The 24,059-nt window shown below is 45.3% G+C and overlaps 1 protein-coding gene across 1 annotated transcript in view; it reads left to right on the forward strand.

The window, feature by feature from the left end:
* The first annotated feature begins 302 nt into the window (after nucleotides 1-302).
* The window catches only part of FLVCR2 (FLVCR choline and putative heme transporter 2), a 34,518-nt gene continuing 10,761 nt past the window's right edge, over nucleotides 303-24,059 (forward strand). Inside the window, exons 1-5 of the mRNA XM_058842942.1 lie at nucleotides 303-845; nucleotides 11,946-12,087; nucleotides 13,288-13,428; nucleotides 18,291-18,358; nucleotides 19,116-19,219. Of these exons, the coding sequence (XP_058698925.1) occupies nucleotides 333-845; nucleotides 11,946-12,087; nucleotides 13,288-13,428; nucleotides 18,291-18,358; nucleotides 19,116-19,219 (968 nt within the window). The 5' untranslated portion in view covers nucleotides 303-332. The remainder of the gene's footprint in view (nucleotides 846-11,945; nucleotides 12,088-13,287; nucleotides 13,429-18,290; nucleotides 18,359-19,115; nucleotides 19,220-24,059) is intronic.

Raw genomic sequence — 24,059 nt, forward strand, 5'->3', positions numbered from 1 at the left:
GGCGGGGCCGGGCAGTGGAGGGGGGCGGCCGTGGCGAAGGGGTCGCAGCCCCTCTGCTGCGGGGCGGGTTCTGCACCCGCAGGACCCGGGCCAGGGCTGCCGCCCCACAAGCGCCCCGGCGGTGTGAGGGCCTGCCGTGGCCGCCGGGGCAGCTCGAGCCCTCCCCGGCCTCGCGGCGGGGCCGGGCGGGGAGGCCGGGCCGGGCCAGGGGCACCTCCCCGCGCGGCGGCCGCCAGTGAGCCCGGCCGGGGCCGGGCGGGGCGTGTGGGCAGGTGGTGCCGGCGGGGAGCCGTGTCGAGCCGTGTCGAGCCGTGTCGAGCCACGGTGTCGGCATGGTGTTGCAGGAGCCCGTCGGGGCACCGAGTCTGTCGACTGCGGCGGGAGGGGTCGGTGATGCCGTCGCCGAGGTACGGCTGTCCCGGCTTCGCTGGGCCGTGCTGCTGCTCTTCAGCAGCTACTCCCTGTGCAACGCCTTCCAGTGGATCCAGTACGGCAGCATCAGCAACGTCTTCGTGAACTTCTACGACGTGAGCACCTTCGCCATCGACTGGCTTTCCATGAGCTACATGCTCATCTATATCCCCCTGCTCTTCCCCGTCGCCTGGCTGCTGGACAAGAGGGGTCTGCGCATCATCGCCCTGGCTGGCTCGGCCTTCAATGCCATGGGTGCCTGGGTGAAGCTGGGCAGCCTGAAGCCGCACCTCTTCCCTGTCACTGTCCTGGGACAGGTCATCTGTGGCCTGGCCCAGGTCTTCATCCTGGGCATGCCCTCACGCATCGCCTCCGTCTGGTTTGGCTCCCACGAGGTCTCCACCGCCTGCTCCATTGCGGTCTTTGGGAATCAGGTAATGGGGCAGCTGCACCCTGGCTGGCCGCGCATGTGGGGCGGGCTGTCAGCTGCCTGGCCGGAGAACCGGAGTGCTAAGGCAGCAAAGCAGGAAGGGGTAAGAGATGCACATGGCCTGAAGGGCAGCCGCAGGGATAACGTGAACTTACATGAAATTCCCTCTGGAAAATGCAGCTGGTATCTGGAAGGTGTTAGCATGAGGGCTGATGGTGGTGGCAGAGACGAGTGGAACCTCCATCTACAAAGTTTGGTGCAGCATGGGGGTTAGGTATGATTCTGGCTTTGAGAGGTCTTTGGCTCAGGTTCTTCTCCTGTACCCTCCACTTCTCATGTATGTGAATCTCCAGTCCAGGGCTGTGATGCAGTAGAACTATGAATCGCCTGGGGGGAAAGCACAGTGCTGAGAAACTGCTTCAGGCAGAGTGTCCTTCTAATCTTGTACCTGCAGTTGCATCTGGACTTGACACTGCAATATCCTCTTCTGTCTGCCAACCAGATGGGAAAAAGGAGGTTAGCTGTCTGCTGAAAACATTGTCATTGGGCCTTGGAGGAAAAGGACTTTAGCACTTTCATATCTCTTAAAAGTAGGCACAGAGTTTCCACAAGCACTTGCTTTGAAAAAAAGAGAAGTTCCATCAGGCTAGTGTGAGGTCAGCTCCCTGAGTGCTCTTGTATCAGTGTAGGTCCCAGAGGCCAGTGACCCACACTTGCTCAAGCTGTGACTGTCTTTTACTGTAGCCAGAGGAGATAAAAATTTTTACACAGCTTCGAAAGGATAAGGGAAATATCTTCTTGACCCTTGCACCGGAACACCTGCTCATACCAGTTGAATGAAGTGAATAAGGCAGTACTGATGCAATGGGGTATAAGTAAAGTGAGCCTGACTCTGCAGCCCTGACACAAAGAAGGAGAAAGTGGAACCTGGCATTAGGTGCTGGGCTGGACCTTTGCCCTTTGCTTTGAGATGCAATGTACTCCTCTGCATGTGAGTCTGTTCCACCCTGGACTATTCAGCCTGTCAGTGGCTGCCATCCTCATTTGAATGGTTTTCAATTCAGGTAGCTTCTAATGCAGGCTGCTTCTTCCTGTGTTTCTGTATTTATTTAGATACTGCTGAGGCAAAAAGAGGTGAATGCTTGGAAATGGTATTTGAGGAATAGTAGTTTGCAGAGCACCACTAGGGAATTAAGGGGACCACTCTACATCTTTTGGAAAGAGAAAACATACTTATCTTTCCTTGAGTGCATCTAAGCTTTCCTTTTTGCTATTATCATCCCTTCTAGTGGGCTGGTTTTAGTGTTTTTTTAAATGCATCTTTAGAGTGGAATGCATCTAACTTGGCATGAGCAAATAAGTAACTGAGCATTTTGCTGTCAAGACTCTTTAAAAATTATTCAGGTGGAGTTACTCAACAGTGTTCAGTAGAAATCCAAACAATGAGGCTGTCAGGCTGTGCTATATGCCTGTGTGGAGTCATCATCATCCCAAAAGGAGTGGCTTAGTGTAAAGGTTGCAAAAACCAAACTTTGGCTGCCCTTTTGGTGCTCCACACGGCTCTGGCAGTTGAACTGACATGACAATGAGACCTCAGTTCAGTACATAGTCTTTGCTTTGTAAGCCCAGACTTTCCTTTTAGAGAATCAGAGAAGTCAGAAATGGTAGTGGCTAAAGACAGAGCATACTCCGTAGGGAGGACCTATTTATTCCCATAGTCAAGCATAATCACAGTGAATGAAAACTAGCTATTTTGTTTACTGGTGAGATTGGGCAGGAGGAAGAAATAGAAGCATACATTTTTCCTGACTGCAGTTAAAGGCTATATTAGGGAGTGTTAGCAAAAGGTATAATACAGTGGTTTTGTAATTGCAATATGGTAAATTATTCCCTATGCTCGTTTCTCTGCAACTGTATGGTTTTCCTTTCCTTGCTGTGGCACTTAGTTTAGTTATTATTATTATTTTTATTGAATACCAACCACTGTTCTCCCTCTCCATTAAGAATTGGAAGCAACTGCATGAAGAAGCAGGGAAGCGTTACCGCTTCTTTATTTGCTATACCTGCCCTCTTTCTGCTCTTGCTCTCTTGGCCCCAGGCTGCACTTCAGCAGCGCTGTCCTGAGGAAAACCCTGTCTGCTGGCTCATCTTGGTCTGCCGGGGCCATGTTTGCTCAGGACACTGCGTCTGCTTGCTGACTGATGGTAACTTTCAAGTTTAAAGTTAGCCCTGAAGAGTAAATCATTGAATCAATCAGCCAAGGTATTAAATACCCTTTAAAAAAAAAAACAAACAACCCCTAGCAAGGTATCAGAATCTCCTCACTTATTTCTGGCAGTATGTTGGCTGTGCTATCTGAAGTGTAAAAATGGGTTAGATTGAGCACTCTTGAATCAGTGCTGGCAAGCTTCTAGAAGAGTGTCAACATCTTCAACATGTGGATATGATCGCATTCTCTCGTTTACCCACTGCTTGTTTTCATGACATTTTACTTTGCTGATTTTACCAGGAAGATGCGTAGGTGTTTTTCCATTTTTTTTTCCTTGTCATGGATGTTCATGTGTGGGGAGGTATAGAGTGAAGCTTGAGTGTTGGATGCTTTGGCATTAATATATTAGTGTTATTGAAAAACTACTGGTTTCCCATTGCTTGAAAGACTAGGAAAAATCTATATGGGGACTCTTCCTCATGCTGAAGATCTGGGGTAAAGAAGCAGAAGTGTTATGGAGAGTTCACTAGTGTTCTTCATATGTATTTTAATATTGGCGGGAGTTTGTCATGCTTATGAAATACAACTGTCAGTAGTAGTGTGCCTCCTACATCAGCAGTGTTCCCTGTGGAACACCTCGGTGCTGGATATCTGTGTGAAGTCCCACACACGAGGTTGACAGGAGAGAGCAGTCTGAGTAAGGCCATGCTGTTACCATTTTGTTGGATTGATTCATCAGCTGTGTCCCTGCTTGGGACTGTGGTTCAGACCTGACAGGCAGCAGCAAACAGGCTTCTAAACTTCTGTGCTGATGGCAGACAGTCCATCATTCTCCCTGGTGATGGGACTGTTGCCATTTGATTCAATAAACTGTATTATTAAGATAGTAGCAAACGTTAATAGTTAGCATTAGTTGACATTAGTAGTAGTTATGCTAAGGCTTGGTAGGCCGCATGTAACCTGCAGATGAACTGTATAGCAGATATTGCAATGTAAGCAGTGTAGCTAGGAGATAATCTAAGGAATGTACCTTTTGGCAAAACTTAAAGGTCAAAGAGATAATTGTACCAAGTAGTGAAAGAAAGTGAGAAATTGTTATGATGAAGAAATCATGTAGAAAACATATAAAAACCCTGTAATTTTTCTGTGGAGTGGGGCTCTGTCTTTGGACGCTAGTCCACAGGCTCCCGGGCCCTCAATAAAGCACTGCATAAACTACCTCGGTTGTTTGTGTTTTCTTCGGATCGGGCAACAGGACTGCAGTGGGAAGAAACTCTCTCCTGAGATACTGGCATTTGCTTGCTGGAGCAGCAGGTCTTGCCTCTTCATTTAACACACTTGCTCTTCTGCAATGTGGGGATAAGGATGCACATGGTCCTTTGGCATGACAGAACTAACATGGTGGTGGGAGTGTTTAGGTTTCATGACATTTTGAAATGTATAAGCTGGAGCCTTATGGCCAGGTGCCAGCTCTCTCCTGCAGCTGCCATGGTGCATGCTGAACTGCTGTGCCTGGGTTTTATGTATATCTCACTCTTACTAGTTTATCTCCCTGTTGTCACTTGATGGGAAAGGGGCATGGGCAGCATGGAGAGAAGCGTATAACTGTGTTTGTTGCACATAGGCAAAGAACATTTGTGGATTTGATTTGTATTCCTTTGCCACCAGTATTGTTTTGTTGATTGAGAGGGACCTTGTTCCTGTTTCTTGCTGTTTTGATAAAGAAACAAGCTGCTGATGGACTTGGGAGTAAGTAAGTATATGGGTCTGTTAAATGATCCTTTTGCGGTAATTTTACCTTTTTTTTTTTTTTTTTTTCTTTAAGCAGGGCTTGAAAAAAAGTGATGTGATTTGGGAGGAAAGAAAATTTCAGCCTCATATTAAGCTCTGCTTTAGGGGAAAAATCATGAACACCTTACAGATCTTAGGATCTGTCCCTGTTCTGATGTAGCTGCAATGTGACTTCAGAGATTTAGGGCTTCCATAACAGAAACAGCCTGGGGCTGAGGTTTTAGATGGTATCTGCAGCCTGCTGGGAGTGCCAGTCTTAAGGTGATTAGGTGATGGCTTTTGAAATGGACAAACCTGGTGATAAGCTGTGAATGAAATTCAGGGAAATGTTCTCTGTCTCACTCCTGGTGGGTCCTTTCCTGTGTTTTGAACTGGGGGAAAGAGTCTCCCTGGGGTAGTGGCTGAGATGGATTTTGCCATGTAATTAGGTCTGCAATATCTGAATGACCATTACATTTGAGCTGGTGATCCTATAGTGCTGTTTGTGTTGAGCGTGTGCCATTGTTTGATGCCTCACTGATAACTGTACCTTTCTGTACCTTTTACCCTTCAGGGAAAGCAGCATCTAAAAGTCTAAGAAGCACTGTGGAAATGTATCTAATGTCCTGTGGATCCCTGTCTTCCAGTCTTTGAGTGGACTTCTAGATCTTTTTGGGCTGCTCTGTCTCTGATGGAGGATTCTCATCCCTTCCAATGATTCCCTGTTAGAAGTATGGACAGGTGGTGGTGATCTGTCTGACAGCTCTTCAGCTTGGCTCTGTATCTCTCAGAGTTTTAGCTATCAGAATGGAGAAGATTCTAGTGGCAGTAGCTAATGGTTGCTTATAGTGACAGTAGTTAATGGGTGACATTCTCAAGCCCTGTCTCCTTTCTCGTCCTGAAAAAAAAAAAGGGCAGGGTGGAGCATTTGGATCTCAAGGAGTGCTATGTGGCCAACTCTCCAAGATCCTGGATGTGGCTCAGTGTGGGAGGGCGTGCTGACCAAATAGCAATGTAGCTTTTGCAGGAATGCCCCAACTTCTATAAATGGACATGACAGCCTGAAGTGAACTTTTTCTACCCATTTCATCTGATGCTCCCTTCCCAGACATACACCAAAGGCAGCTCCCCTTTGTCTCTCACAGAAGTTGGCTTTTGGGTTAAATTCTACGTGGGGGTTTAAATGAATGTCTGCAGCGTTTCTGATGGGAGGGCCTCCCCTACAGCAAGCACCTCAGCACTTGCCCTGCAGGATATCCAGGACTGTGTGAGGTGACTGGATTAGGTCCTTGACCAAAGCACATCCTCACTGAGGATTCCAATAGCAGCTGAAGTAGCTGTCAGAGCTGAAACCCCTCTGTTTTGTTCTCTCTCTTGTCTACTGCTGTTTCGCTGTGGTGCATTTCTTTCCCAGCAGACTGGGGGAAGGTACATTCGAGGCTGACAGGCCCTGAATGACTCGCACAGGGAAATAATCTTCACTGTACAGCATTGCATCATATTAAGCATCATGAGATGGTGCCACAGAAGCAGAAGTGTGATGTGGAAGGGAGTTTGGTTTGTTTTCAGATGAGCTTTGGTTGTGTAAGTGCAGTTTGGAAAAACAAAATGTCTCCCACATTAGTGGAAAGTAAAATAGAGCTTAAGCCCAGTCTTATCACAAGGCTCAAGTACAATTTTTCCTTTCACAATTTGTGTACTTCCTTATTTTTTCTCAAAACACTGCAAGAAACTGTGTATGTATATATGTAAACTGTGCAAATATGTACATTGGCTTCCTGGCTATCTGGATTTCAATAGGCTCTTCTAATTTTGCTGTCAGTGGTATGGAAGAAGCATATTCTGGACAACAATTCATACAAAAGTTTACTGTGTAGGCACTGGTAGCTTCTGCTTAAACAGCACCTCAGTTGGGTGTTTTCAATTCTCCTGTAGGCTTTTACATGGAAAGACAGCTGGGATCTGTGCTGATAGCAAAGTATTGGGGAAGCCAGTGTGCAGCTGGGAGGCACAGGGTGTGAGAAGGGGGTAGCTGTCTGCTCTCTGCAGGTTGTGATGTATGAATTATTGGGTCAGAATGTTCAGCTGCTCTTGTGAAATATCTTGGTTACATTACAGTTTGAAGGGCACCTGTAGTTAGAAAAGGGGGGAGAGCCTAGGACAGAGCTTTGATACCCAGACAAGAGTAGAAGAGGACGCTGTGTTGCCCAAAGCTCTGGAACAATCACCTCCTCAAAGGGGTTTCCTGGGTGAATCCAGAGGAAATCTGGAGTGTATCCTCCTCACCCTCCAAAGTCTTGGCTTGGGAACTTGCTAAGACCATGTTGAAATCATGGTGTCTGAAAAACTTGTTGTGTTGGTGTTTATCTAACACAGATCTTTTGATTGCTACATTTTCTGTCCACTTGGCCAAACCAGCAGGTCTCGGGGTTTCATGGGACTCCTGCTTGTGGTGAGTCTCCTAAAATTTAGCATCACTCTTCTCTTCCTCCATTCCTGATTTGAATATTTGGTAACAGACCATTTGTTATGTTTTTGTGCAAGTAGTGTGGATTTTCTGTTGACTTGTTCTTCTGAACTCCTGGATGAATACTAGCAGGTCCTGATGCCTCTTAGAAGAAATTAATTTAAATAAATTGAGTAACATCTTCCATTCATAACACATAATGTCATGAATGATGGTCCAAGATCTCTTTCTTGAATGTTCTTCCACAATGATCATCTTTTGACCCTTCTGTCAGGTTTCCTGATTTTGTTGTGTTTGAAGTTTTGACTTCACTTGTAAAGCTGTTCTGGTGCCTCTTTTGGCCTAATTATGGTTTTACTTTAGCTTAGTCCAGCTTGCTGTCATTTTTCTTTGCTTGAAGGAATAATGTCCAGTTTTAGAGCTGGATGATTTATGTTCTTGTTGGTATTTGTTTTTTTGGTTTTTTTTGGTTTTTTTTGGATTTTTTTGTTTTTTTGTTTTTTACTTGTGGTTCCTTTATTTTAAAATATGTTGCTAATATTCTCTAGGCTTACAGTGAGCCTCTGATTCAGTGTCTTTGAACAATCTTAATGCCACTTGCAAGCATTTGATTTCTTAGGCTTTACTTCTTCATTTCCATTTAAGACACTTCTTTTCATTTAGACAGCTTCCTCTTGTGAGTTATATATTGCTCTAGTGTTTTGGAGAGTGTTTCCTTTTTTTTTGTTGCTGCTGCAAGGAAGCTGCATTTCAGTCCAGTGCAGAACCATTCTATAATATTGATCATAGTCACACTGTGCTGTTCTGGGTCTAAATCACAAATTCTGCTGCCTCTTATAAGTTTTCCTCAGAAAAGAGTATTTATGGAATCCAAAAATGCAGTCTCTGCATCATCCCTGTCATAACGCTTATTTGGCTTGCAAGGGCATTGTCAAAATTTCTTACTGTTGTATATTTTTGCTTTTGCGGCATATTTCTCTCTCTGTCTTTTAACATTTTAATTGACCTTCTGGATTTGGTGGTCCCCTCTGTCAACATTTATACCTACTTATGGAGTTTTACAGGGCTTCTATGTTCCTGTTGCTGACTCGCAGTTTTCTTTGAGGTGGAGGTCCACTCCTGCACTCTTCCACTGATTATTCATTTACAATTTTTATGCTGGTACACCACTTGTTATCTTCCTTCAGGAGACTCTTAGCAGCTAACCTTAGACATGTAATTTTCTATTTCAAGGCTTTGAGTACATTTATACCATCTTAACTACTCACTCTTGGATTTGTTGCCTGTTCTTGTGCTTGAATATTAAATATGATGTTATTGTGACTGGTCCTTAGCAAAATTCAGGTAGGAAATGCATTCCTTCTATCCTTTACTAATCTCTAAAGAGTAAGGAATCTGAACAGTGCACTCTGCTGTAGTTGTTGACTTTCCTGGTAGTGTGTTTAAAAATGACCCCAAAGCCTTTTTAAAATAAAGTGCCAGCAGCCTGATCTCCTGGAGAGATCCTCAGAGATCAGAGCAGTGCTAGATGTTTTGGGTGAGAGGATTCTGAGTGATGTATCAAAATTTGAGAACAATCTTATCTGTATAGGTACTGGAGACCTATCTGCCTGTATGAAGGTTGGAGATGCAAATGAAATAACAGAGTCCATTATGATGCATTATGACTGATGGTGTCTGTAAGGAGGGTAGCACAGACTTTTGCAGAACTAGCCTTATTTCTACATTGCTTGCTTTTTCCTGATGTGCGAGGTGTGGAGAAGAGAGAGAAGTTATTTTTCCCTTTCTAAGGCATCTTTTAAATTTTCTGGTTAATTGGTTACCGTGTTTCTATGGTCTGATGGTAATGTGCGCACTGACCTGCTGAGAACCAGCCAAAAAATCTCCTTGTGAAAGGTAAAGTACATGCAGTGTAATAGTTATCATGTTGAGAGCTTGTCTTCTTTGCTAAAAATGGTATGAAAAATCCAGTCTGTGAGTGTTGTTCAGGAAATCTTCCGTTTTAGTCAAGTCAAGGGGCCTCATCGTCACAGAATTAATAGCATGAGTTGCTCTGAAATATAAAATGTAGCTCCTATTGCTATGATTTTTTGTCCATTCTGCTGCCTGATTCTTATCAAAGGTATAATGAACTCCTAATGGATAAAAGTTGCTTCTTTTTTTGAGGTGGGGGGAGAAGAGAAAGGACAAAACATCCATTTATGGTAGAAAAGTTGTTCAGGAAAATTCTTCTGAAAAGGCAACAAGTAGTTCAAGAAACCTGTGTGAGTCCATGACCCATTGGGTTAGTGATGACTGTGGAACCTCCCAGAAAAAGAAAAAGATTTCTAAACAATTTGCAACACAGACTTTCAATACTTTCTCTGTTATGTATATCAGATAAGCCATTTTTCAGGAAGGAGCAGCTGGAGGGAGACTGGGAAAGATTGAATCTCAAGACTGCAGACATTTATGTCAGAGGTCAGAATAAAGTGTGGATCTCTCCTCTCTTGTTGTTTTGCTGCTGTTCAGCAGCTCATGTGGCTAGCATGTGATTGCACAGAGAAGGAAGCCAACAAGTACCTAGCACAGGAATCCAGCTTAGTTCTTCCAAGAATGAAACAGTGGTAAGGCAAAGAGTCAGTTTCCAGTAAGGTAAGTTTTGTAAACCATAGTTGGGAATGGGTGGAGGGCAGGCACATGGAAGACCTGATATATGAGACTCAATAGATCTCTTCCCTCAAATGGAAAGGAGCAAATGTTGAGAATCTCTTCCTCAGAGGTTAAATCTTTAGAAATGCTCTGGAGATAGGAGTGAAGCCCAGACTGTCTGTGTCCTGGGCTGACCAGGCACACGAGAGGCATAGGCCTGCATTTGGCCACAAGGAGGGCAAAATAAATGTGCTGCGAAGACAAGCAGGCTTCTGCCCTCTACCAGTGATCTCTGTGAGCTTCTGTTTAATGCCATTACCTTTTCTGTGCAGCTGCAGGCTTGTGTAGGGAAGGGGAGGCATGCAATTTGATGGACATTAGAGTTTGAACAACATGATAGTTGTGCTCACTGTAGTCAGTGGGCAATGCAGAGGAGGAGAGCCAGCCTGACCTGCAATGATGAGAAGTTGGGCAAAGGCAATATATGAACAAAACTGAGCTCTGGCAAGTTTAGTCCTGTCAGAATCTGTCTCTGGCATGTGGGTGTTAGGAAGGTTTATCCTCCCTAGTGGTCTTTCAAGTTTCTTCCTAAACTCTTTCATCCCTTGACTTGATATCTGGGATGGCAGAGCTTGGGTTTGTCTTCAGTCTATCTAACCAAACCTCAAATGTTCTTATTCTTGACAGTGCCTTGAACTGGTGGGGCACATGTGTAATCTCTTGGTGGCTCTTCTCACTAGCTCCCTGTGATGTCTGAGCACCAAGAATAAATTTAGTGTAGATATCTGTTGCTGATCCTGACCCAGGATATTCCAAGTCCCAGTGGAGGGCACTGTTCAACACAGGAGAAGTTTGGCCAGACATGGTTGAAAGTCACTTGTTTGTAAGCTAAATAGGGTGCCTGAGGGTAGCAGATAGCTCTGTTTGAATCCTAAGCATTCTTGCTGTCCCAAAAATACATCATCTGGATGGAGGAGCAGGGATTTTGTGGACGGTTTTCTGGGGCTGGAGGGCACAAGCTGATTTTTAGCCTAACAACCAAATATAGCAACTGAAATATATTTGTTCTGAGATCTGTCTTGACCAGTAAGTCAGTCTTCCAGAATGAGTCTATCAGCATCCCAGAAACACAGATGCATGTCACAGAAAGCATGCAATAAGCACAAGGAGGTTTTGCTAGAAGACAGCCTGGGAAAGTTGTCCAAGCTCATGCCTGGGTTACAGGGCTCTTGGGTCTTCTGCTCTGTGCTGACATGCTTCCATGAGGTTTATGGGCTGCACAGAACTTGTCTTCCTTAGTCCTTGCTTTCTGTACACTTCAGAGCAGTTTATCCAGGGACAGTTGCTGAGCTCCATTACTAAAACAACCTCGACATCTAGGATGTGTGCCATCAGCACTTCCCTCGCTTTCAAACTTGATGCTTTTCTAGGTTCCCCTGGTGGTCATAGGGTGAGCCTTGTCTTGGGAGGCTACTCATTGGAAAATTGGCTAAGCCAGATTAATACCTCAGTTACATGGAGGGGTCAGGTGCCTTGGCCCTTGCACTTATGTGGTTGGAACATAAAACGATTCAACTCATTAACCCAGCAAATACTGTGGTTGGTTTTGATGGTCTTGCTTTCTGCCATTTTTAATGAGTAAAACTGGATTACCAGGTGAACAGGCCAGCTCAAGAGCAGGGGCAAGGTAAGGAATGGGATGCGTGTGTGAACAGGAACATATATTTGTGGGGGAGGTCAGGGCAGGCAAGACCACCACGTTGATGGAGCCAGGTATTCATTCTGCTCAGTTCTGTTGTAAAACTTTGCCTTGAATATCCTGACAGTTGTAAATGCAGTGGGGAAACCTCTCTTATGGCCCAATTGCAATGAGTATCTGACTTTGTCTCTTAATTTTTGGGTGGTAAAGAAGGTTTTCATCTTGGTTATGAAATTGGATTAGGCTCAGTTGAGTCTGTACTGAGCTGTAGGGTGGTGGCACTGTTCTGGTTTCATGTCATGCCTCTGTTTATGCCCTTTCTCCTCAGCTTGGCATTGCTGCAGGCTTTCTGATCCCTCCAGTTCTGATTCCTAATGTGGATGATGTGGAGAAGCTGGCCCACCACATCAGCATCATGTTCTTCATGACTGCAGGTGTGGCATCAGCCCTGTTCATCCTGGTCATCATAGGTAAGGAGGTGGGAGTGTGCACATGAAACCAGACGGGACTGAGATCAGCTAATGTGTGACGGGGGCCTGTGTGCCAGGAAATGGGCTGGGCAGGCCATCTGGGGATGTGTCCTACCATGCAGCTGACAGAGTCATGCAATATTATATCTTGCTGCTTCAAACCCTTGATGAACAGCACATGTAGAAGGGAGGTTGTCAGCAAGTCTGCCAAATTGTTAGTTTTGTCTACTGCTTGCCTAATAAATTCCAGGTATAAGTAAGTCCTTTAAAAACCAACAGAAATCTTGCAAGTTTCATAGTCATCTTCCCTGCAAACAGAGTGCTGGGCCTTGGGTTATGTCTGGGACCTGACTACCCCTTAAGAGTAGAAAGAGGTAGATTATACGGCATCACAGGAACAAACTGTTCCCAGTTATCAGTGGAGAGAATAAAGCATGAAGGACAATAGCAGGACACAAGAGGTGCAATTCCCCTGCTTAACACACGAAGCCAAAGCCAGATCTTTAGCATGAAAGACTGGCACGCTCACTGGAGAGCTGAGTTTAGTTGCTGAGTTCCATCCAATTTTTTTGATAGGCTCTTCTTGCCAGTTTGTTCATGTTGCTGGTGGCTGAATCAGATGTAGACTTCAAATAATGTGGGGCAGGGAATAGACAAGGTGCAAAAATGCCTGTCTAGCACCTGGCACAGCAGTATTGCTTGGGACTGGGATTTCTGGATGCTACTTTAATGCTAGTAAGGGGCAGAAGATGGCTTGGCCTGAAATAAAACCTGGCAAAGGTTATTGTTCCTGGGCACTGGCCACTGCAGAGCACTAGGCCACCTTTGTCAATGGACTTGTCCAGTTCAGCTTTGTCATTTGTAAATCCACATAACACTTTTGCACCTTGCTGGCCATCCTTCTAGAGACAAAGACGTTAATAGTCCTGAGAACTCTTTTGGTGCTGCTGGACACTGCCTACACAAAAAACTAATTGAAGGCAAGATGTTTCCCTTGGGAAGGTGTCAGGAGTTATTGTTGGAAGAGAGCTGTTCTTTCCTGTTCCTAGATAAGTTCATGCATGGAGATCAAAGCTTAAGGAAAATGGTGTGTTTTGTATACTTGGTTCTACCAGCTCCCCTGACATCCCTCAAGTTGCGGTGTGCTCAGGCCCCTCAACTGCGCCATTACATACAGATGTACTTTGTCTCTGGTTTCAGTCTTCAAGGAGAAGCCCCCAAACCCTCCAAGCCAAGCTCAGGCCTCGATCCAATCAAGACCGACTGCAGAATATTCCTACGTGCAATCAATCCTCCGCCTGCTCCGCAATGCCAACTTTTTGCTGCTTATGGTCACTTATGGTAAAGTTTGGCCTTTCTTCTTGTGCAGTTATCATGACTTCTCCCTCCCTCTCTGTGCTTCATTGAGGCAGTAACTGACTTGAGTTGTTTTAGGGGAACATAAAGATAGCTCCCCTGTGCTGCCACAGACCAGGAATCCTTATAGCATAGTACTCTTCAGCAGTGGTTAGCAGCAAATGCAACGGGAAAGAATGAAAGGAAGGCAAGCACACAGAGGGTGATATGCCCCAACAACTGTTCGCCCAATCTTTGACTGCTGTTCAGGGGATTTCCTTATCTGTTCTTTTTTTCTAGTCGTTTAGTTAATTGCATCATGATCTAAGTGCTTACATAAGAAATATGTGGAAGTGTCTGAGTGCAAGTCACAGAAATGGGTGAAAGTCATTTCCGAAGGCAAGGATATGAATATGACTGCCAGGCATCTCTGTAGAGGTCATGTGGAGTATGCAGATGTGCAGACTTTGTCAGCTTCCTAGGCAGTCCCTGTGAAGCAATTGGAAGGAAGGACTGGAGAACATCTTATGCCATCTGTCCTTGCATGCTGAATTTGCTGCTTGCTTCTCATCAGCAGTCTCAGTCTGTTCAAGGACAGTGTGATGTGTTGAATCTATTCCCTGATGCTGAATTGGCATATAGGAAAGTGTTTTTCTTACTCGCTGAAAGGCCATTGTGGTCTGTGCCTGGCTGCATAATAGGGTATACTGTAGCCAGCTAGTCTGTGGGTAGTTTTGTCTTCATTCTTCCTACCAGCTTGCTGTGGAAGCTTCTCCAAGGGGTAGTTAAATATTGCTGAAAGTTCTGCACATTTTGCCAGTAGTTGTATCTGAAAGACCTTGTGGATGATTAGGCAGGTTGGACAGAGTCAGATGGTGGCTTTGTACTTGCTGAGGATGCTAGTGGTCTTTGGAGTTGCTGGAATCTCTGCTCCCTTCCTTCTCAGTGCAGTAGACTTCTAGAAGTGCCCCTCTCAGATTGCTCTTAAACTCTCTAAATGTTTGCATTGCAGCTGCTGGGTTTGGCTGTTTGTTTTTTTTTTTTTTTTCCATATTACATAATGCCCTCTCAGAAAGTGAAGACACAAAAACCTGTCAGGCAACTGTTTAAAGTTGGATTGTATCATCTGCTCAGTTCACACCCCTCAGGAAAAGGGATGAGGAAAGCATTTGCTCTAATAGACACAAACAAGTCCTAGAGGAGAGAGGAGGGCTCTCAGTTCAAAGAGCATGTTTAGAATCTGACCTTCCTGCGATAATTCTTCTCTGGCAGTCACAGTGTGCAGAATCTGTTCAGTGGCTCATAATGAATTTTCTCTTGCTGCTGGTCTGTGCATTTATTCTGTTCCTCTCTGTGTCAGCCTCATGCCAATCTCCAGCTTGACTTGAGATGGTGACTGTTACTCAGAGAGGGAACTGTGCTGTGAAACTTTTTTTTTTTAGCGTGTCTGGGTTTAAAATGGTGACAGTTTTTCCTACTCAAGTCAAAAGTTATACTGGCCAAGATTTAAGACATCTGCATCCACATGAGTACAATTGAGTCATCCTGTCTACCTAACACAAAGATATCTGCAGCCTGTTGGCTTTTGTGTTAGCATAGCATGTGTCAGGGGAGAGAGGGGCAAACCTGCTGCTTGTTCATCTCTCCTGGCTGTAGAAAGAATGGGGATCCTTCCACAATGCCAGGTCAGAACAGGTCTGCAGACTTCTTAGTTCTTGGTATTACCAGCAGATTCCTTTCTTGTGGCAGGACTCAGAGTGCTGGAAACAGTGGTGTCACTGCTGCTATGTCAGTGCTAGTGAACTGCTTTCCAGGAAAGCTCTTAGACAGCCTTTTCCCCAAGGCTGCTGACATTGCTTCCATAAAACCGAGGCATAACATGGAATGGGCATTAAGGAATTCCAAGTCTATAGGGGTGGGCTTTGCATTGGAAGGCACATTGCTAGTGGGAGGCAGTAGGCAGGAAAAGGATGTGAGATTCTGGGAAAGGCTGGTAGAATGGGAGTCATGAGACAGTCTTAAAGAATCAGCATTTGGAATGGTGATGGGGCAGTGAGGAGGAGGCAGGGCAGTAAGAACTGCATAAAGAACCATTGTTGGGGAGGATTACAAGGGTGAACAAGAGAGAAACCAAGGATCTGGCATGTAGGTAATAGGCTGCCTACCTGTGGGAGACCTGGGTTCTAGTCTGAGGCTTAGTAAGGGCTCCTTTTGGAGCTCTAGGTAATAAACTTCCCTGTTCTGGCCTCTATAACATAGAGGAGACACTGAAGTATCAAAAACGTTATTCTACATTACAAGCAAACCATAGTAACTAGCTAAAGACTTGGGTGGGAAGCAGGACACTTTCAGATGTCCTGCTTCCAGCTACTAGTTCTGGTTTCCCTCATCTGGGTGGGCAAATGGCCACTTTCCTGTTGGAAACAACCATTAACTGCTTTATGGACATTCAAACAGCTGTAATTCTCAGAGAAGCTTCACTGAGCAACTGTGTCATATGAAGTGCCTACAACTTTTCTCAGCCCTCACATGTGCAAATTTGACACATTGTCTTGATTCTTAGAATGTTTTGCCTGACTCTGGTGCCAAGTGTTGCTGCCAACTCTTACTTTCTGCCCAGCTTGGGAGCAGGGGCCTTTCTCTGTCTTGGGAATCACATGGATCACAGAGCTGCTGTAAAGCTGGTTTACTGGCAGTATTAGGTACCAGAGCAGCATCTGACTGTCTTCACAAGGCTGCTGTCCTCTTGCCTGGGTGAGAAATAGAGGTGCACAAATGAGTAGTTAATGTTTATGCCCAGCTTTGAAGTGAAGAAACAGGACTGTGCTGATCTGCCATACTCCCATGTCCTTGCACTGCAGCTTGTGGTGTCACCTAGTGAGTGTGGTGTTCTAGAGGTGGCGATAAGATGAAGCTGATTTAGGGTGTGTTAGCTGTTTTGCCGTAGCCAAGTGTTGCAAAGAGACAGCTTTCAAGGCTGAAGGGCGCCTCCTTGCTGTGAGATCTCCAGTTGTTTCCCCCATCCTTGGCTGCTGGCCCCGCAGGAGTTTCCAGCCTTCCTGAGTAACTCTTGGTAAGGATTGGATAGATTTTCTCCTGCCTAAGGAGCATGTCACTCAACTTACTAGCCTCTCCTGTAACCTTCTGACACGTGATTTTGAAGCGGGAAGCATTGACACAGGCAGTATTTGGAATCACTTGCATAAGAGTCTTCATCTGTGGAGTGAGCTTTGCTTAATCATAGAATGGTTTGGGTTAGAAGGGCTCTTAAAGGTCATCTAGTTCTAACCCCCATGCCATGTGCAGGGACACTTTCCCCTAGACCTGGTCACTCAGAGCCCAGTCCAGGCTGGCCTTAAACACTTCCATCTACACCTTCGGGCAACCTGTTCAAGTGTTCCACCACCCTCACAGTAATGTTGCCAGAGATGGTGTGTGAAGGAAGTGTGATGCACCTTCCAGCTGCCAATCTTGTGGCTCCTCACAGTGCTGTGTACTAGAACAGCTATCCAGTGTTTAGTGGAAGACTGGGCTAGGTTCAGGATTGCTGAGTACTTAAGGGGAACTAGGGGACTTCAGGCTTAGGAGAGCTCAGGGCTTTTTTCCCTCTGTAAAAGCTCTGCCTGCTAGACTGCACTTCTGTATCCTGTGTTAGTTTCTGCTTTTAGCTGAGGCTTAGAGAGGAAAAGTAGGAAGGGGGAACTTGACATGTATCTGTTTTGTCAGGATTTCAGGTGTCTGTGCCAGGCTTTTTAAACCCATGGCTCCTTTTGAAGCCTTTAGACGTGTGAGCTGCAGTGGTGAAATCTGTCCCTTTCCCTCCACCCATCAGAATCACTGAAGTCTTGAAGAGAAACCATCTGCAAATGTAAATGACTTTCTGAGAAGAAAGTTATGCTGACTGTTACAGACCTCATCCACCTGGGGCAGGTTTTTCAGTATCACCCACGGTGAGAGTGTAGCTGTTGCAGTACTGCTGGTCCAGTGCACATGTGTATGTACTTGCCTGCTGAACAAAGCTGTCATTTGAGAAGGCATTTAACCAATGAAAACTGTATTTAAGATGGAGCAGAGTGTCTGAATAGGGCTTGACCAGTATCACCCCAAAAGTTTCATTCTCACCTTGGCTGATACTGAGAAACCTTCACCAAGTGGTTGATCCTTGTGACAGTTAATGTAAGTTCTCTTTCAGAAATGCAGTTACTTTCACAGGCTTTTTCAGGCCTCAGTGATATCTTTTAAAATGCAAGACTTTTCCCATACAGACACACAGCCCAGGTGCCTGAGGCTAGTGCTGTCTGTCCTTCATCAATAAGCTTCTACCTGTCTTCTGGCATTTCTTGGCTTGGAGAGAATGTTATTTACTGGTTGCTGGTAGGAAGAATGCTGACAGGCTCTTCTCTGGGAGTAAAACACACAGGTCAATGACACTGTTGTTAATTGAATCTCAGGTCCTTGTGCAGGGTGTGATGCTGAGGCAGATGCTTTTCTAGTATCCTGACTTGGCTGAGGGCAGAGGAGAAAATTGCAGTGCTAAAGATGGATCTGGCTGTGAGAGAGGGTTGAGACCCTGTTAAGGAGTTGTGAGACCTTTCAGTACCAGAAACGTGCACAGCCCTTCCTCTAGCTGCTTAGGTAAGAACCATCCTGGAACTGCAGGGTTCTTCCTCCTGCATGCTGAGGCCTGGATGTTGGTCTGCATTTCTTTCAGTAATCTATGTTTATCCAGTCTGGCACTCTCCTGAGACTCTGCAGCCTTGTTCTGGGCTGATGGTCCCAAAGATTTCTCTCTCTGCATTTCTACCCTTTCACAACCCAACAGGAAAGTAGCAGACTCTGAATGTACTACATTTTTGTCCCCTTCTCAGGTCTGAATGTAGGTTGTTTCTACGCCTTGTCCACTTTGCTGAACCGCATGGTGATCCATCACTACCCAGTAAGTGCATACAACCCTCATGGCCCTCTCTGATGCTTGCTGCTCTCCGGCACTGGCTGCCAAAGGAGAATCTGTGAGAAAGGCAATGTCACAGCAGTCCTGGCTGTCTCTAGCACAAGTTGGCTGTTCCTTTTTTTGTTTATACCACCCCATGCAAAAGCTGGTGAGCTCTAGAAAAGACAGCTCCTTTGCACCTTAAATGAAAGCATTTACTTCTGAGAAAATCTTCCAGCAATTTCCTCTCCTTGTTTCTGACTGTAATTTCTACTGGGACATCAGTCCTAGGAGGCTATCTATGCACATGCTCTGGTGGCAGAAGGGTGGGATGCCTCAGTACCTGAGCTATTGTACAGCTTACTGCTGGTGCTGTATGCCACAGAGCTCCTTTCTGTGCTGCCTTATAGTGAGTCCCAATATTTCCTAGTCAGTCTGGCCCAAATCCTAACAGCAAAGTTCATAGAGTTTACACTATTCTCTGAGAGTATCTGCTCACACTGGCCAGTGCACACCTTTTTCTCAGGGCTGGATCAGACACAATTGCCAGACCACTTTTTTTTTATGGACCAGAAAGCACTGGCTCATAGTGGGCCCAAAAGTGTTCCTGCAAAGGCTAGTTCTGCTTAGTGTGTTACCAGCAAAAAATATGTATGAAGACTAACTTTGGTGTCTCTTCCTCTCTGGGTTTTCTGCACTTTGCTTTTTATTGGATATGACTTAGCTCCTGCATTTGTGTGAGTGTGTATATGTCTCACCACAGGGGGAGGAGGTCAATGCTGGCAGGATTGGACTCACCATTATACTGTCGGGGATGGTTGGGGCTCTGATCTCCGGCATCTGGTTGGACAAAACCAAAACCTACAAGTAAGTGCCTTGTTTGCCTCTGTGCCCTGGCAACTGTGCTCTTCCTCCATACTGTGCAAAGTTGCAAGTTGGCAGTCTAGAGACTGAATCATTGGGAGGATTTGTAGGGAAAAAAATTGGGTTCTTCAGAACCCAATTAGTCTAAAGTGAAGTTTGGAGGTGTGCATTAGCTGGCACTAGGCACATACAAGATCTGGTGTCGGTGGTCCCTAGGGAGGCTTACAGAAAAGATGAGATGGCCCAGTAACTGCTTTGTCAGGGATGAGAGAGTTCTTGGCATAAGCAGAATCAAGACTGTACCAGACCATTTCTCAGCCCTTACAAACCAGCCTCTGTGAATTTTTGTCCAGCTTAATGAAAGGCACATTGAATCCAGTGCCCCGAGGCATTGTGTTGATGGCGTGTTGTTGTGTTTAGGGCGAGCGTAAGGGTTATTGGGGTTACGGATGGATGATTGTGTGTTTGTTGCTTGGTGAGTTGGGAAGGCAGATCTGGCCAAGCATCTTGCCATCTGCAAAGGGACAGTTAAGAGTCTTTGCTTGTCTTACAGTTCCCAGTCTTCAGGAATTTGGATCTCACTGAAACATCTCTGTAGGCTATCTCAGAGGGTACAAACAGACTCTTCTGTCTTATACTGGGGTTGAACCATCTTTTTGGCTTCTTTGGTGGCTTTGAGAACTGTGCTATAACCTGTTGTCTGACCAGGTTGGGTGAGAGGGGGCTTTACTGGTAATGTGCTGGTAATGACTTGAGAGCAATTTTAGAGTTTTATTTTTTGCAGAAGCTTTTCATCTGTGGGAATCCTACTGCCGTTAACCTACCTCTCTTTGGCCAGATATGCACATTCTCATTGTAGACAGCTTAGATTAATCTGGCTAGCTGTGAGCTTGCAACTTCTGAAGTGGCCTCTGGCTGTAGCTCCCTGTAAAGTACAGGGATCAGAAACAGAAAATCGGCTGCTCTAATAAGAAAGAATGGTAGGTGAGGACTCCTGGGACTGGCAGGTTGCTTGTTGCTGTGTCTAGATGGTTGTATGGCACTGAGTAGTTCTCATATGGGAGTCCTGGGAAATAGAAATACAACCATTAGAACTGCACTGCTAACCATGCAACGTGACTTGTGTATCTTTCCAGCCCAGGGCCAGTGGTAAGGTAGCCTCAACTGGCACCGCTAAACTGTATGATCTTCCTGGTTTTCTGTAAGTGAGGTTAGGTTGCAGCATGGAGACTTGAAGAGCTTTGTGACTCACCATGCAGAGCTGGGACTTGAAATGTGGTAGAATGGGAGAGAGATGAATGTAAGAATCCTGTATTTGTTCCATGTAATATCCTTCCTTGGAGGATCACATAAGTAAGCAGAGCTGGCTAACAGTGCAGAAAAATAGGACTATGTCATCCATGAAGTTTATCCTACAAACCCCAGGGGCTATTGGGAGATAGTTTCAGTCTTAGGTGAGGAAAAATGCTGCTAAGAATTTGTTCTCCATTACAGCCTACAAAATGGATTTCTGTGAAACTAGCACTTTTTTTTTTTTTTTTTCTGAGTGCTACATAGTCTTTATTTAGCCCCATTTAAAAGTCTATTTAAAAAAACTGTCAAGATGCCAGATGTTCTAGGTGGGTACCCTCCCCCTTCCCTCTGTTGCTGAGATAGTGTCAAGAATAAAATGGTAAGCACATGAAAATCAGGAAGGAAAGATATCAAATCCTTTTTTTAGTCAGCTTGGAGAGAGAGGGAAGCAAATGAATGGGATCCAGCTGTGATTGAGGGGAGCAGGGGAAGGTTAATAACAGAAGGAATTGCAGAGCTCTACATGCATGTTTGATCTTTACTGTATCATCAGCAGTTCCTTGAAAGGGTGAGGCTGTGCTAAGTCAGGCTTTCCCCATCTGTCATGCTTGGGCACCAAATGGCCTTGCACTCTTGCTTTTATTTGGCAGGCAAGTCCCTGCAGCAGCCCCTGCACTGTTCTTGTTTTTGGAATAGCAGGTGCAAATTTGGTCCATTCAAATAAATACATGAATTATGTAGTCAGAAGCCAGCAGTGAAAGAACTGGGGTTGTCTTTGGTGGTATGGCTTGTTGAAAACAGCCCATCTCTTTGAATCATAGAATCAGGAGAAGACCCTTAAAGTTTTGACATCAAGCTCCTGGCTCAGAGGACGAATGAGGTTGTGACAACTGGTATTTGGTGCATTGGTATTTGTAGGGTAGTCTGGTTCAGAACGAGGTGTTTGAGGACTGAATTAATCATCACTTCTCTTTGGCTATGCTTTTCTTTCAAGTGCAGTCTTCACATGGCCTCAGGTCAAGCTGGTTGCAGTCAGCACTCTCCACTTTCATTGCTGCATTTCTAAAAGGCAAGATGTCAGAAATAGCCATCTCTCCATTGACTAGGCAGAAGACCCCAAGTGGTGTTTTAGGTCTGTACAGATGCAAAGTACAAAAATTTGGGGGAAGGAGAAAAGATATTGGAGGATGGAACACTTGGGTCTTTTCCACTGAAAGGGGAGTGCTCTCTCAGCCTAGCCTGACCTGCAGTTTGGGCCTTCTTATTGTAGCCCTTTTTATGCAAGGTTAGTCCTTGTGTAGTGGATATGTCTTCACCCTGTCCTGCGATATATCTTATACAAATAATTAACCAGTCCTTTCTTCTGAACTTCATACAGGAAGAAAGTAGCATAAAACTGAATGCCAAAGGATAAGGGCATGGTGAAAACCAAATCAGTCTTCTCCAATTTATCCCTTTCTCCAGCATCTGACACCTCCATGTCTTCAGCAATGAGATCTTCTGTGAGCATGGGAACAAGGCCTTTGGTCAGGCTTTAGTGCAACCTGGAATGTGCTGTCTTCATGGCAAAGCCTGTGGAAGCCATCTGTCATCCCTGTCTGTACAGCAGAGCATGCTGGAGCTGCACACAACATCCCTGTGAGCAGCTAGAACTGTTGTATATGGCTGTACCCCTCGTGCCACCTCCTCCTCCCAGCTTGTTCATTTGTTGCCTCAGATGTTGCTTGACTCTAGTGTTTTTGCAGCTGCAATCCCCTCTGAGTCTTGTCCTGTCACTTTTGCTTTCCTCATTCAAGTGACCTTGTGAGACAAGGCTGGGCTGGGCCATATCCATTCCTTACTCTGAGGCTTCTTCTAGAGCTGACCGAACAGCAGGAGATGTGTTCTTCATTCCAGCCCTGTTCCCTGCTGTTGCTGGCCCTGTCTGGCTTTTTTCCCCCAAGGTCTCTTTTTTCTCACAGTCCCTTTTGTGAGCTCTTTAATCTGCCTCTTCAGAAGGTTTGGGAATGTGACTGGGAGGGCAGATGAATGTCAGGGCTGGTTAGGTTCATCTAAGTGACAAGTGTGTCGGGTCCTTCACAGACCTCCCTCTGGCTCTGCCACAGAGACTTTGCACTGGTGCCTTCGTAGCAATGTTTCTACATGGGTGCAGTGGGCTTCCTTTCCACACCCCAGAGCACTGAGGGTTAACCTCAGTTTTTCTAAGGTAGTGTGGCAGGATGCCTAACTTCCAGCCTATACTCACTGCACTAATCAGCCTGTTAAGTAGACAGTCTCTGTTCCCTGTACCAGACAATGAAAATTGTCAGTCCCTGTAGAGCTGTCACGGGAGTAGGTTGCTAGAAACGCCAGAATGCAGTGCTCATGTGCTCTATGAATCTGCTTCTCCTCCTTTGTGCTTTTCTCACTCCCATGAGATTTATGGCTACAATAAGAGGCTTATTAAGCTAAAACTGGGCATGTTTCCATGCCCCAGTGCCCCTAGGGCCACAGAACATTCTTGTCCTCTGGTGAACAGGGCGTCAAAGGCCACTTCCTGAGAACACCCTGCCTCTGTGTCTTTCCCCAGGAGTTTTTGTTTCCCTGTGCACCAGTGTCTACCAGTATCTCAGTTAAACCCTCTTCAAAATTTTGTGTCTTTCTTGGACTGCTGAGCACTAAATCTCCTTTTTCTTGTCGTCAGTGGTATGAGTGTCTCTGCTGGCAGTGACTAAACTTCCAAGGGCTTCAGCCACCTCTTTGGAGGCCTGCACAGTATTTTAGCACTGACTGCTATGTAGTTTGGAGACTTCTGTTTATGGAAGTTGCTCCCAGTTCAAACTTGGTTCATGTAGCCCAAGTACAGAACTGTAATTCCAGCTTTGACCTCCTTTCCTAATCATCTCTTTCCTCCATGGCTGCTTGTCAAGGCATGGGAGACATAACAACTCATGGGACCTGAGGAACCTGTATTGAGCAGAAAAAGGCTTTTACTTGCTTCTCTTTAACTCTCTGGGGCTGCTCTCTGTCGCTTCAGTCACTCTTTCAGCTCTTCTCCTTCTGCAGCTTCCAGGCTCTATGCAGCTCTCTGCAACAGATTAAAACAGAAGTAAGCAGTCCCTTTATGCTGCCTTCACAGGTTAATTTTTCCCTCAGTGAAAACTTTGGGAATGGTACAGCATTGGAAGTTAAGGCATTTAACTACGCCTTTGATACACAACAAAATTACTTGCCACAGCATGTTGTTTAGCCTTTCAATACATTAAATGAGCCTTGTAAGTATGGATCAATAGCTGAAGCCTGAAATTAGCTTCTCAGGCTTATATTTGGATAATAATTGACTTATGGGCATGAGCCCCACTGACTGCAGTCATTGCAGCAGTGAGGGAGGACAGAACCTCAGCTGGAACAGTCTGGATTTATTTGTAGTAATTCAGTGTGCTGGAGACATTTTCTTACGCATTGTAGTACTTAGTGCTTACTTGGGTTGATTTTTGACAGTGATCATTTGCATTAAAAATTAAAAGTAGAAATAGTTTGAGATTTAGTTTCTTCAGTAGAATTCCAGGAA

The sequence above is a fragment of the Poecile atricapillus genome, chromosome 1 (genome assembly GCF_030490865.1).
Source record: "Poecile atricapillus isolate bPoeAtr1 chromosome 1, bPoeAtr1.hap1, whole genome shotgun sequence".
NCBI lineage: Eukaryota > Metazoa > Chordata > Aves > Passeriformes > Paridae > Poecile > Poecile atricapillus.